Source organism: Rissa tridactyla, chromosome 7 (assembly GCF_028500815.1).
Source record: "Rissa tridactyla isolate bRisTri1 chromosome 7, bRisTri1.patW.cur.20221130, whole genome shotgun sequence".
Lineage (NCBI taxonomy): Eukaryota > Metazoa > Chordata > Aves > Charadriiformes > Laridae > Rissa > Rissa tridactyla.
In genome coordinates this window covers 40,651,002-40,664,403 of record NC_071472.1, presented here as the reverse complement: position 1 = coordinate 40,664,403, position 13,402 = coordinate 40,651,002, and the positions used below count along the sequence as shown (strand labels likewise).

The 13,402-nt window shown below is 43.0% G+C and overlaps 1 protein-coding gene across 9 annotated transcripts in view; it reads left to right on the top strand.

The window, feature by feature from the left end:
* Window positions 1-13,402, top strand: part of ERBB4 (erb-b2 receptor tyrosine kinase 4) — a 633,162-nt gene that overhangs the window by 428,243 nt on the left and 191,517 nt on the right. For all 9 annotated transcript variants that reach the window (XR_008467602.1, XM_054207999.1, XM_054208001.1 and 6 more), the window contains exon 5: window positions 10,765-10,830. Coding sequence is in view for 8 of the 9 variants with exons in the window: in XM_054207999.1 (XP_054063974.1) it covers window positions 10,765-10,830 (66 nt within the window). In the remaining variant the exon portion in view is untranslated. The remainder of the gene's footprint in view (window positions 1-10,764; window positions 10,831-13,402) is intronic.

Below are 13,402 nucleotides of genomic sequence, written 5' to 3'. Positions count from 1 at the left end.
ATGTTTTTCCTCAACCCAGAACACTCTGTTTTGAATAAAGGGAATCAGTTTATTTTCCTAATAAATATCTTCAGCAGCATTTTCAGAAGGGATTTGTCAGTTTCCAAATGCCCTTGAAACAGATTTGAAAGGCAGGCAGTGCGGCATTTGATGGAAATACAATGCCTCTAACAGTTGAGTTCACTGAATAAAAAGTAAGTAACAAACACAAGCATACGTAGCTAGTACAAATAAATAATGCCGTGAAGGACAGAACCCCTTAGGCTGCCAGAGCTTAATCCAGGGATCTAGCAAAGCAACTGCTACAAAGCCAGGGATCTTTAGGAGTGGCGGACACGGAAAGGAGGGCACTGCAAAAGCCAGCATTAACAGTTCCTGAACCTCTGACATGGGCATCTCTCTGCGGTGAAAAATATATTCTTCAAAAAGATAAACAAAAAATACCCAACCCCAAACCCAACTCCCTCCCTGCCAAAGTGCTGACCTTGTTTTACTGAGTATCTCCCTCCCTTTATATAGCAGTTACAGGGTGAAAGTCACCCACCAAGTGGCACAGGTTCCCATGCTCATGTATAGAGATATCACCAAGTAGCGCTAGTTCTATAGCTACAGAGTTTAAGCAGTGCTCCAGGTAGTAGCGTGTGGCAACTGTTGCTAAATGCTTGTCTTTTAATGGCAACCTGTGTGTGTATAATGCATTACTCTATACCACCTGTTTATAAGCAGATTGGCATTTATGCAGAATATTGCACAAGGGAGAGACTTTCAGTTTACATGAAAGCATCCCTTTCCATTATAAGCAGCTTGCTTTATCACAAACACCAGTGTTTCTTGAAAGTAGGAAACAAACTCCAAATACTCCGAATATTTAAAATAGTCTAATTGAATGGTAATTGGCAGATTTGTACTGAGTGGGTGGGTGGGTGGAATTGGTCTTTCATAGCAAGCTCCAGCTGCTCTAGCTAGCTGCCTTTGAAGAGCTGCTTAGGGAAAGAGGAAGAAAAGAAAAACTATAAAATCAGCCACTTAATTGCATCTACTGGTTCTTGAAGCTGCTGTGTGCCTCCCACCCTTTTGAAGTTGTCTGTTGTTAGATCTGCAAGATGTACGTGCCAGCCACCAGCTCAGAGTGGCCTTGGTTGGTGCTGCTGCATGGAGCAGGGAGGGTAGGTGTGTATCACTCAGGGGCAGTGGGGGGTGCAACGGTGGGACGAGCCAGCTGGCATGTCCCGACAGACTCCTCTGTTGCTTGCATAAAACACAAAATCACACCAAGTCTTTATTGCTATCACGTGCAATTTTTTAAGGGTTTCATTACACATGCCTGTTTCGGCAGAAATTCCCAAAACTGTCACTAAAGTTCCTGCCCTGCTTTTGTGGACAGCCTGGCTAAAGAGCTCTGGCCACTGCTCTGCTCAAATCCAGGGCTGTTTCGGGGTCTTCTCTCTCTTCCCTTCACACCTCCTGCAAGGAAGAGGACAAGTGTTGTGGCTGAGTGACTAGAAGGGAAGTTTCTGTCTGCTAAACAACGGACAAGGTATAGGAAGTAGCGAAGCAAAAAAAAAAGAGTGTATTTTATGCTCCTGCAGTCCCTCACACTTTCTGTCCCTGTGTGTAGGATCTCCGCATTCCTATCTCCTTGGGCTAGTATTGAAAGGAGCTTTCACATCTCCAAATTTTCTTTCTGTTCCTGTTGTAGGAACTTGTAAGCTACTTTCAAAGCTTAATAAAAGCCATCATCAATGAAGTGTTCTAGCAGAGGGGAAATGTTGGGAATATTTGCAGAGTAAGATGCTCAATCCAGGGCTTCCAAGTGGTTTTATACAAATTGCTACATATGAAACAACTTCATACTGAATTCAGCATATTATGAGAATATGATAATATTCATCATATTATGAGAACATGAGAAGTCACAGAATGTCCACAGCATCACCTCTCTGCAGATCTCCGAGAGCTGAAGATTTTCCAGGAAATTGCAGTCTTCAGTTTGTTTGTATGATTATTTTCATTGAATATTTGTGTATAGCAAACACTGAATCTAAATATCCGAGTATATGCATTGTTTTCCAACAGAGATAGGGCTTCTGTTGTCCAAGTATTGTTTTGTAATAATCAGTTTTGTTTAGAATAGCCAGAGATACATTTTGAATAAGCAATTACATTTGAATAAGCATATTATGATACTTTTCCGAAGTTTGTCTAAAAACGGACTCCAAATTTCATGGGAATAGGGAGTTCCTTTCTACTATTTCCATCTAATTGAGTCAAAAGTTGGTTACACATTAGCACACCTAACTGTACTCAGGCAGACTCTAGGAATATCACATGGCACCAAGAAAAGGTAAAATGAATTTTAAAAGCCACTTCAATTTTGACTTCTCATTTCCCTTCTTGGAGGTTATTACTTTGCTTAAAAAATGAAAACTGTATGCCCCTCTGTTCGAACTTTATTACTGCTTTGGCAGCATTACAGGAACATTATTACAGGACATTATTTTGACTTATGTGGTATTGACTGCCTTGATCTGTGTGAGGGGTGGAGGAGTTGGTATTAAGCAAGCACAAAAACATCCCCAGCTTTGGCACTTTTCTATGTGTCTTTGAGTTTTCTGTGCAACTCCTTTGAAAATCTCCTCTAACAGTGCTGACATTTCTCACTGAGAGCTAACGGGCAGTGTCCCGGAGCAAGGAAGGGTGTGGGTGTCACAGCGTTAGGCATCGCAAGGGCTGCTTCTTAGATATGAGATCCATCTTCTTCAGGACACCCCCATGCAGAGGAGAGAACCCATTAAAATAGTACCTGCCAGGAGGAAAACAAGGGGAAATGTTGAAATGAATATAAAAGGCATAGAAGATGTTTGCTTTTTTGTCTGCTGGGAATCTGCAGTGCCTACTTGCCTGCTGCCTTCCCCTCACAGACCTGTCTTCTGCTCACACTCAGATTTCCTCAGTGAGGACTTCTCTCCCCTTTTACGAAATATATTAGGAGCTTAGGAGTTGCCCAGGATGCGGGGAGCAGGGTTCAGTTTCCTAGCTTGCTTGAAGGCATTCAGATCTGTACCTACTGTCTCCCACCTCCCAGTGGAAACTGCCCCAGGTTCGTCTGAGCTGAGGTCTTTTCTACTCCTTCTGTTTAAATACTGAGTATTAAGTAATCATTGGGTAAGATACAGAAATAGCTGTAGGGGCATGGACTGATCCTTAAATGTATCCCTTCTCCAGTGGTCATAACCACTAGCTGTGGGGCGAGAAGCTGTGTCCAGCTCTCTCCCTTCAGGGCTGGTGAGCTCCTGTGTCGTCGGGAGAGCTGTCGTCATCAGGGATGGCTGCCTGCGCTGTGCTCTCCCCTTCCAGAGAACAGCCTGTAGGCTCTTTCTTGGGTTGCTGTCCTGGGAGGTGAGAGTCTTCATCACAGGAAGCAAAGGAGAAAGTGGAATGCGTAACCCCACATCCTAGGTGAGTGTTAATGTCTACAGGTGGTGGAATATTGCCCTCTCCTTTCACACAAAGGAAAGGGAAAACTAGAGGTCCCCCTGTGTTTTGATGGGGTTTGGGGTTGTTGGTCTGTGTGCTTTGGGGGTGTTTCATTTCTAGTCCCGTGTAACCTCCCGTTAGACAGAGACCAAGTGCTCTGCTGCTCAGGAGCAGAGTCCTGCTGCCAGTGTGCGAGGATGGACAGTTATCTGTGGCTTACTGGAGGTGAATATATTTTTTTAAGAATAATGATTACAAGGAAAGATTCCTGAGGGCTTGTTGTTCCTGATGAGCCTGCCAAGCAGCAGGTAGGACTTGACCTATCCTTTTGGCCTTCCAGCTGTGTCTCCCCATTTGCTCAGGATCCCCGTGTGCGTGTGCAGAAAGGCATTTGATGCTGATTGGAACTAATTCACCACCACAGTGGGGGGAATTCACTTACATTGCTCTGTGCTAACAGCTATAAGCAGTGATAATTAATAGGTCCTAATTGCTTAATCAGTTTAAAGTTTTAGACTATGTCATATGTGAAGGTTTTTATTTTTGTGGATGACTAAACCCCCAATTAATGTATCGAGTCATATGGCCTTACCAGTGCTGTCTGTTCCAGGCAGAGAAAAATAACCAGTGTCTTCATTACCCCCCTCAGGTCCCTTTCTGTAGTTGTTACTGTGGCCTGAAGACATTTTTCTGTAGCAGCTGAAATAACGCTACAGTGAGCCTTCCTATCAGCTCCGAGCTGTCAGCGATAGATATGAATCCACCAGCCTGAGCCCGTTCGGTGCTGCTGACATATTCTTCTTGACTTTCCATTTATTCCTTTACCTCTGGTGGCCAATCTCTCTTAAAACCAAAACTGTGTGCCACCAGCGTATCTAGCGAAACTGTAATTTTGCAGTTCTCAACAGATCCCTAGTCCCTGTGCACATGCGAGGGTTGTCTCCATCACACATTACTCAAGAAAATGCGTCCCCCTTTGGTATTCAGTTTTTGTTTTCTTCAGTGCTGGTTCAGTTTTATCTCTGTTCCCTCACACTGTCCCCATACCTCTCCCTCTGCCTGTCTTTCAGGGCGTATCTCTTGGATTGTTTTTATTTCCCAGACCTATTTCCCGTGCCAGTTTCTTTTCAGCTGCCTGTTCCCGAGTCCCTCTCCATTTGTGTGCATGTCTCTTCTTATCTACTGAGGAAGATGAGGGGAAGATAGAGGCGTTGAATGGCAGAGCTGGAAGTCCCTGTTGGAAGCGATCTTTAGAGGGAGTTTGCTTTCATCATGATTGAGCCCCAGTGGAGCCCGCGTGCTGGATGCACACACACGTGGCAGTTAGGGGCTGGGCGCTAGAAAACTTTGACTTAGGGATGATGGTAGCATCCACAGAAGGCGCTGTGCTTTTCCACAGTGTACGTATTCCTCATTGATGAACACTGTGCGAGTTTCCACTGTAAAGGGATCCCGTTAATATTTGTGCTCTCTATTGGGCATGGAGAATTTGGGGTAGAAGCAACAATACAGATACGAGACAGAAAGGTCAGCTGAAGTGCTGCTATTTACCACAATAAAAGTAACAATATCAGTGCAGTTACAGCTTGTTAAAGAAAAGCCTGCTTTTTATTGTGGCTAATGCCATGTTGGAAAACTGTTTGGTGATACATCCCAAAGTGAACTCATCTGACATCAGTGAAAGCAACATAGTTTGATAGCAGCAGAGGAATTGACCCTTGGATTATTGTATCCCATAATACTTCCATGGAAAGGAAGAGAAAATGAGCACTAGATATTTCTATAAGACTTTCTTCTTTTACAGAAAGTTTTACTTTCTCTTGCGACATGTGTCTCTCCTGCCATGAAGAAAGGAAATCCTGAAAAGTGTGAGTCTCTGTTAGGTAATTAACTTTCAAATCAATAGAAGAGATCTGAAGGCTAGGACGGGGCTGGTAGGAAACGCAAAATGATTTTTATTTAACAAAGGAGTGTGAATGAATGAACGTGTGACAATAGGAATAGTCAGACAAGGACACGGAAAGCATTACAGCCTGATAAAGGCAGAACAATCCATAACAACAATAGTATCATTAATTCTCGTTAATGCTGTGCTGCAGTGTTTGAATTATATTTTGATTTTGTTATCTCTTAATACATAAATCTAAGGAGCTTCAGCTGCCTAGAAAAACAACGTGCCAAGTGTATTTAAACCTTCTGTCTGTTCTAAGCAATGGCAAGAAGAGGCTGCAGAGTATACCTGCAACTCCTTGGACCTTAGGGCTAGTTATGCCTAGAAACATCTATATGGCATCTGTAGTGTTTTTGCAGAAGTGAATTTTTTAGGTGAAGGATGAGTTTATAAGTAGCTTACAGAAGCTAATAAATGATTTATAGATGTTTTGATAGTTAATCAATTATTTCAGACTGTTAGATAAGTAAAGAGGCTGCTTATAACCATGGCTTGTAACCATCAAAGCCACTTTATTTTGCCTGTGTTTATTCACACTTCAGTATCAGTGTGTTGCAGATATACTAACATTTATTAATGATTTATTAACTTGGTAGAAACCATCTGTAAACACAAGCTTTGTGCAAAGTGAGACTATATCTTCTCTTATTTCTGCTTTCCTTCTCCTACTGAGAGAGGTCTGCTTGAGGCAGCTGGCATAGCTGATGGGGAGAAGCAGCGTTTCTTCTCTGTACTACGCTGAGCTTAGAACTAAGAGGAGGACTTCATTTTTCTTGTCTTGTCAGTAACTTAATCCTTTGTGGTTTTACTGTTCCTGAAATAATAAAGTCAGTCTGGAGCCAAAGGAAAGCCCTTCTCAATTCTCAGGAAAGCACAAGGATGAAGTAACCTTGTGCTAGTGAGCAAACATTTTCTGCTGGTGACTTCCCCTGGCTGGGCGAGCAGAAGCATCGCCCACAATAACTCTATCCTGGAAGTTACCGCAATGATACTCTGCACTGGAGCCCATAATGAGGATCTGTTGCAGTAGTATTGGCTAAGGGAAGATGAGCCCAGGAGACGAGTCATTGGTTTTCTACGTGGAATTTGCCAAAGCAAAATTAATTTTCATGTTCCAGTGGGAATCTGCCCTTTCTAAACTTCAATTTCATAACAAACCCTGTAAAAATTACGTAAGCCTGCTTTTAACTCCTTCCCTCCACCTCTGCAATCTAGTGAATAAAACGTCATTGTGTATGCAAAACAATTCTACTATTCAGGAGCAGAAATGTACTCTAGCGTGACCCCTGTAACAAGGAGAAGACTTTTCCAGGTTCTTCCTCTCCATATCTCATTTAGAAAAGAAAAACAAAAACAAACCTTTTTTCTTATGTGCCTTCACTAGTGTGCAAGAATTAAGTGAATGGGCTAGGTAGAGCTTACAAGGCAGAGCCCTGCAGAATTATTTCTCCTTTTTTACACCAGTTCCCGCTACTTCTTGAATCCCTGTATGATTGTAATAGGAGCATATCTGATGAGTTGTTGCAGATGGGCTGTTTCCCTGCAGCTGAGTGCTCCTAGGCCCCCGCAGTTGCCACCAGGACTTTAGGACACTCAGCATCTTTTGATGTCAAGAACCAGTGGAGGAAATCCTAGGAAGGAGTTCTACCTCTCTACTCTTTGCTGCATCAAAACAGAAGGAAGAACGCTTCTGTGGTTTCTTGGTTTGCCATTTCTTCATTAGTTGTTTCTTTTAGCCCTTACTGCTGTATATTGGAGGGTTTTAGAATATTTTAGAGACCAAAGGGAAAACGGGAATAATTTATTCTATGCCAAGAATTGATTGATAATTTTTTCTCAATTTTTTCTCACTTTTTCTCTGTTGGCTCGCTACATTCTAAAAGTCCTAAGAAATATATACAGAAGGATCTGTGAGAAGTAGTATAATTATTTCAAGGACCTCATCAATCTTAGGGCCAATAGATCTATTAGCATTTAAGTCTGACATACACATCTAATCGTGAGCCCTGTTCCTCACATGAATGCTCCTTATGCTCCTGGCTACTTATGTTGACTTCCGTGGGACTATTTTTGTGTTAGATTTACAGAGCTGTTCTTTAATGGGTAGCGATCTGTCCTTATTACAGTGGGGAAAAACTGCCGAAATACTGAGTTAGGTGAGGGCAGAATTTGGACCAGTTCATACTGAGAGCAAAGGAAGTTATTTTTCTTTTTAAACAAACAAACAAATATAGACACACTATTTGGAGGGAGTTTGGTTTTTGTTTTTCTCAGTATATTTGACCTTCAAAAGGACACATAAGGATGCAATTCAGAGGTGTGCTGCCTACAAGCTCAGCTCCTTGTTGTGTCTGTGCAGCTGAGAAAAGTGAAAACAATGAAGCAGATACTTTGAGTTCCCAAAGAGAAAAAAGAAAACTGGCAGCCTTTGCTTGCTATATTGTTAAATATCTCTATTTAAATGCAAATGATCATCTGACACTGTCAAACAAAGTCACGTACCAGGAAGCAGGCGTGCAAGTTAAAAAAGTTTTTAAAATTATTTTTGAAGATGCTGGATTGCATTTATTTCCAGGAGGGGTAGAGTTGGCTGAATACGTTTTTGTTTGTGTACTGAGGGTCAGCTCAGCACCTACGAGTTTCAAATATGAAGGGTTTTATTTTAAGTGTAGCTTTTGCAGAAGCGTGGGCGGCCTCTCCAGTTAGAGATCACTTGGAGGGGTGCTTGAAGTTTCTTTTGTGTTACCTCACTGCAAGTAAGGCAGTGGAAAGCCCAGTGCATACAGTATGTTTTGGAAGGAGACAGAATCCAGGGACAGAAAGGGGAAGAAATGGCCAAGCTGGTGCCGTGTTCTGCATCAGGTATGTGTGGTTACAAGTGATCCGTGCAGTGCTTTAAACTGCAGCCAGCTGCAGGACTTCTGGCTTTCTCCCTCAACTCCAGACCCCTTAAGCTAGACAGGCATGAGATTTGACCGCAAGGAAGGATTGGGCATAAAATAGAGCATTGCAAGAGGAGGCTCTGTTGTCCATGGGTTGTGTTCCTCCCTAGCCGCCCTCAGCAGGGAAGCTCCTGCTCCGCTGAGGCCCAAGCAAAGCAAGTGGTGAAAAGGTTATTGAGCGTGCGTGCAGGGCCCTGCTCTTTTCCTTCCCTCTTCTGGTGGTCAGGGATAGCCAGCTTATAAAACCCGCTTCCCAGGGATCATTTTTATTTGGTTGGGTGAAACACCAAAGCCAACAAACAGTATCTTACTGAGTCTCCTCTGTTAAAATTCTTCCTTTAACCTGCTGCTTACCTCACCTTCTTTTTAAATCACCTTCTTATAAATCAATATGGATGTATTTGCTTTCTGCACAGGGTTCCAGTAGTCTCTTAATAGTCATAATAATCGTTATTACTGATTAAAGTTGCATTATTCATGCCAGATGGAGTCCCCTCCCTGTCAGCCAGAATGAGTTTGCATTATGTAGTTATAGTACATTTGTGATCTAAATAAACAGATGGCAGAATGTGACAGCAAATTATGTGCTGGTGATGTCAGCAACAACGCTTCCCGAGTATAATTGCTTTAAATGAACATGAATGCAGCAAGGAGCTGGTAGTTTTAACAAGGTAGTTGGCATGCAGTGGGGTAATTACCACATAACATCATCAATAGCGCCATGAATGCTGTGCGAGCGCTGAGGGAAGAACGTGAGCTTTGCAAAGGTAGTGACAGAAAGTCCAACTTTACACAACTATCACAGTGGGTTGCTCAAGTGTATAACGTCTCTGAGGTATAAGCACGCTGCTAGCAGAGGAGCAGTGTTTTCTTTTGGGGTGATCCAACCTTTGCCGAGAGACATTTTGCATTTCCTCCAATGCTATCTCCCATCAGGGCGCATGGGAAGGATTTGATTTAGTGTAACGGAGCAGTGTTAACAGCAGCTGCTGTTAAGGCAGGATTCAAAGGTAACCTTCTGGATCGGGTTCAGAGGGGAAATCTGCCTAATAGAATCTCAGCAGTACTCAGTGATGAATAAAAGTTTGATCATAAATGTGGTTAGGTTCCTGTGGTCCAAAAAGCAGCGATAAGAACTGTGCATAGTCTTTAACGGTGCTTCTTTTGGGTTTCTCAGCTCATCCCTTCACGTCCGCCTGGGTGCAGAGGGCTTGGCTGCCTCCCCCTCAGGCACTGCCACACCAGGGTTTGAGCAGCAGGGTTCCAGGTGCGGTAAGGCAGGCTCCCCATGGGTGCTCGGGGAGTGTTCGGCATTCAGGAGGGAGAAGCTCCGTGAGCAGGAGCGTGACTGAGTTCTGCCCACGCCTGGGTGGGAGCTGCAGAATGAGGTCTCCATTCACTCGCGGTCAGGACTGGTGTGGGACTGTCTGAGTGTTTTCTTGAATAACATAAGATACATCCAGAGGAGAAGGTGCCAGTTCTTCTGCCTGCTTTCCATTTCCTTGCACAGTGGTCAGGGTGAACTCAGGTCCCTCTTCAGTCCAAGCAGGTTTCAGTCACTAATTACTAGGCAGTTTACAAAAGGTACCATTGCTAACTCTTCCTCTTCCATCTGTATTTCACAATGAAAGCACCTACAGTTCCTTTTCTTGAGGGACTAAACCTGTCAGCGGTTTAGGTCCGTGGTCAACAGAAGGACCGTGTAGAACATCACCTGTAGGTTCTGAAGGAACAAGTCGTTCCTTCAGGAACCCAACTGCAGGCAACTGGAGAACCAACCGCCAGAAAAGGAAATGTCCTGTGAGCTTAGTTGTCACTGGGGTTAAGTGGTTGCACAGGGCACGTTTCCTTTACCGTGATATTGGACATGAAGGCTCTGCAAGCTTTTGGGGGAGAGGGGTGGCTTTTAATCACAGGCATTGAGTGTATCGCCCAATTGTTCAGAGGGAATTGAACATGAGATAGACAGACAGACAGAGACAGATAGATAGATAGAGATCCTCTCTAGCACAGCCATCTCTTCTTCCGTGGAGGAATGAGTGGGTCACACGTAGGATGCAGAGAGCAACAGTAGTAGCACTGGGTGATGAAATCGTTCCTCAGTCTTCCAGATTTGTTCATCTTTTTTGGTGTTTTAAAATGTCCCAATTGTTATATGTAGCAGAGTGGTATTTAGGGTATAAAGCACTTTTAAAAGTAGCCATATTTTATGTATGTTTGACACCAATTCTGGCTATTTATCTGGCCCCTTTTTACAGGCACTGTTTCAACCTTGGTAAAGCATAAAAACTCTCCAAAGACAAGATGGATGCTCCTCTTCAGCAGTTGTTGGATGTTGAGGAAATGAGAGGAAGCCACCTTTCCAATCTTTCTCTCTTTCTGTCTGTCCTGCAGGTGGTCGATGTCACAAGTCTTGCACAGGCCGATGCTGGGGACCCACAGAGAATCACTGCCAGACCTGTAAGTATGCAAGATTCTGAGAAACAAAGGGCTGAAAAATGATGTAACAGAGATACTACTTTTTTTTTTTTTTTTTTTAATTTTGAAGGGATACGATAAATTCTGGGTTTAATATAATTGTAAAATATTTGAAATTTTTGTCCGTATTTTTTTACCAACAGATGATCTCCTTTTTTTTCCACCCATGTGAATTTATGTTTTTCTTTCTTCCCTTGTGCTTTCTAAAAATGCTTAAGCTAACTTGAATTTTCTTTTCACTTCTTGGCGGCAACATGGAGCACGACTCCTGAGAATATTGATGGTTATTTTGGAATACAGGGAAATGAATGCTGCAGGAATAGAAAAAAACTACAAGGCAGATTTGGAGATCTTTAATGACGGCCTGACGCTGCAAAGTTCCTAATGCCAAAACACTCTGTTAATTTCAGTGGGAGCCTGGGAATATTAGTTATCTTGCAGAATTGTTCTCTTTATAATAACTTCAGAATGTATTTGAGTTGTGCTGAAAGAGAGAATAATAGGGTTTTTGTGAAGTAGTAAGTGAAGCGTTGTTCAGTGTCTGTCTGTCTGTCCTCTTGAATTTAGAGAACATTAAAATGAATAAAAAAGAACTATATTGAGAGAGGTTTTTCCTTGTGTGCTTTCAGCTCCTTCAGATAGGCACTAAAGAGCTAGAAGTGCAGTCACAATATTAGCAAATACAAAAGAGGGGAAAATGAGAGCTGTCTTTTCCTACAAGTTTTTTCTTTTCCCCCCCTTACGGGAATAGAGCTATCCTTTACATATCCTTTCTTTGAAATTTAGGAGCGTGGAAATTGGTTGCGTTTACCGGAGTCACTCTTCCTAGGAAATGAAATGGTTGCTGGTATGTCCCCAAGAGAGCACTGCCCTAGCTTGCGCTTGGTTCCTCGGCTGAGTTGTAGATAGGAGGAAGGGATTGTGACAAATTAACCGCTATCAAGCAAGTACACCGACTAACTGCCTGAACTGACAATAGCCCAATGTCATCTGCCTTTTTTGTTGGAAATATTAGGAACAGTGCAACCATGACTTTTTTTTTTTTTTTTGACTGCTCAGAGCAAGAGATAAGAGGAAATTAGAAATAACAGACAGCTTGACATGAACGTTTTACGAGTGAGCACGAGCAGGAAATCCAAGCTGGCCTCCTGTCCGTGGGAAAGCGAGGGGCACACACGCCGCTGCTGCGTGCCTGCAGAGGCTCTGCCACCCTCCAGGCGCTGCTTTCCGTTCAGGAGCATCAGCCGATGCTGCTGGCAAAGCTGATGACAGTTACAGCTCTGCTGCAGTTAATGTGTCCTTATATTACTGTTTCATATTGAGCTTTATGTGCGGGTGTAATTAAAAACACTTTAGGACAGGTTGTAGGAGTAACTGCGTAATGAAGCAGGTACAGTGATGCTAAGCAGATTCTTCTTTATCTGAATTGAGCTAGTATATCTTCTTCCTTTGCTAGCAGTCTTTATGAAAGCCCCAAAGAAGTCAGTGCTCCGAAATCCTCCTTACATCAGGGTTACGTGCTGAAGTAGATAATGGAAAGGGACTTAAACCCAAGCTGACCAAATTTTTCTATATCGTGGTTAGGTTGGAATCGATTAATGCTGGTTCTTTCTCTGTCCCTGATGAGAGCCTGTTTGTCTGTTAAAACTAGTAACTCTGTAAGAAGCTGGGTAATTCATCCAAACTTGAGTAGACTTATTCAGGCCTTATGTGGTTAGCTTATGCAAGAATACTGTAAAGCCTTGGCAGTTACATTCTGTAAGGATGGTACGATCCTGCCTCAGGCCTTTGTGCCCGCAAGCAGAGGCTCCAGCCTCGTGTACGGTGGGAAAGTCCAGCTGGACTCCGTGTGGCTGCAGAAGGCCACGTGGCAGGATCAGCTTCCGCAGCCTCCGCCTCTACAAAGCACTGCTCTCCGATAAGTGAACTGATTTGGTGGATTAATGTAGTAATACCAGAGAGAGAAAAACTTATCTGCAGTGTTGTGAAGCCAGAAGCTTAGCGGGGCTGCACGGTAGGTTTGCTCCAGGAGTGACAGCTATCTCTCTCTTCACAGTGACTGCCCTCTCAAATCCAAACAGTGGGGACAGGCTAAGGCACAACTGTGGATTTAAAATAATAAACTATGGAAAGACATATGGCATCTAAGTTCCAGGGAGATACACAGATCGCACATTTCTAATTTGAAATAGCTACTCTGTGGCCTTTTACCTTCAAGCATACTGTGCAGCCTCTGATTGTCGAGGACAGTAGTTTCATGTACTTCTTCTTTGCCTCCCGCACCTTGGGTAAACAGCAGGTTTTAAGGAAAAAAATGAATATTAGTCTGGCAATGGGCATTTCTTCATTGCACTTTCTCGAAATGTGTTTTTCTGCAAACTGTTTGAAGCAAAGAATAAGAATACAAGTAGGGACTCGAAAAATAAAAATGCAAGTGGTGGTATGCTTTTGCTGCCTTCATTTCTGACTTTAAAAAACATGCCTGGCTTTCAAGCTCATAAATGTTATTCCTAGATAGAAGGCAGAGATAGAATGAATGGTATCACAAACACAG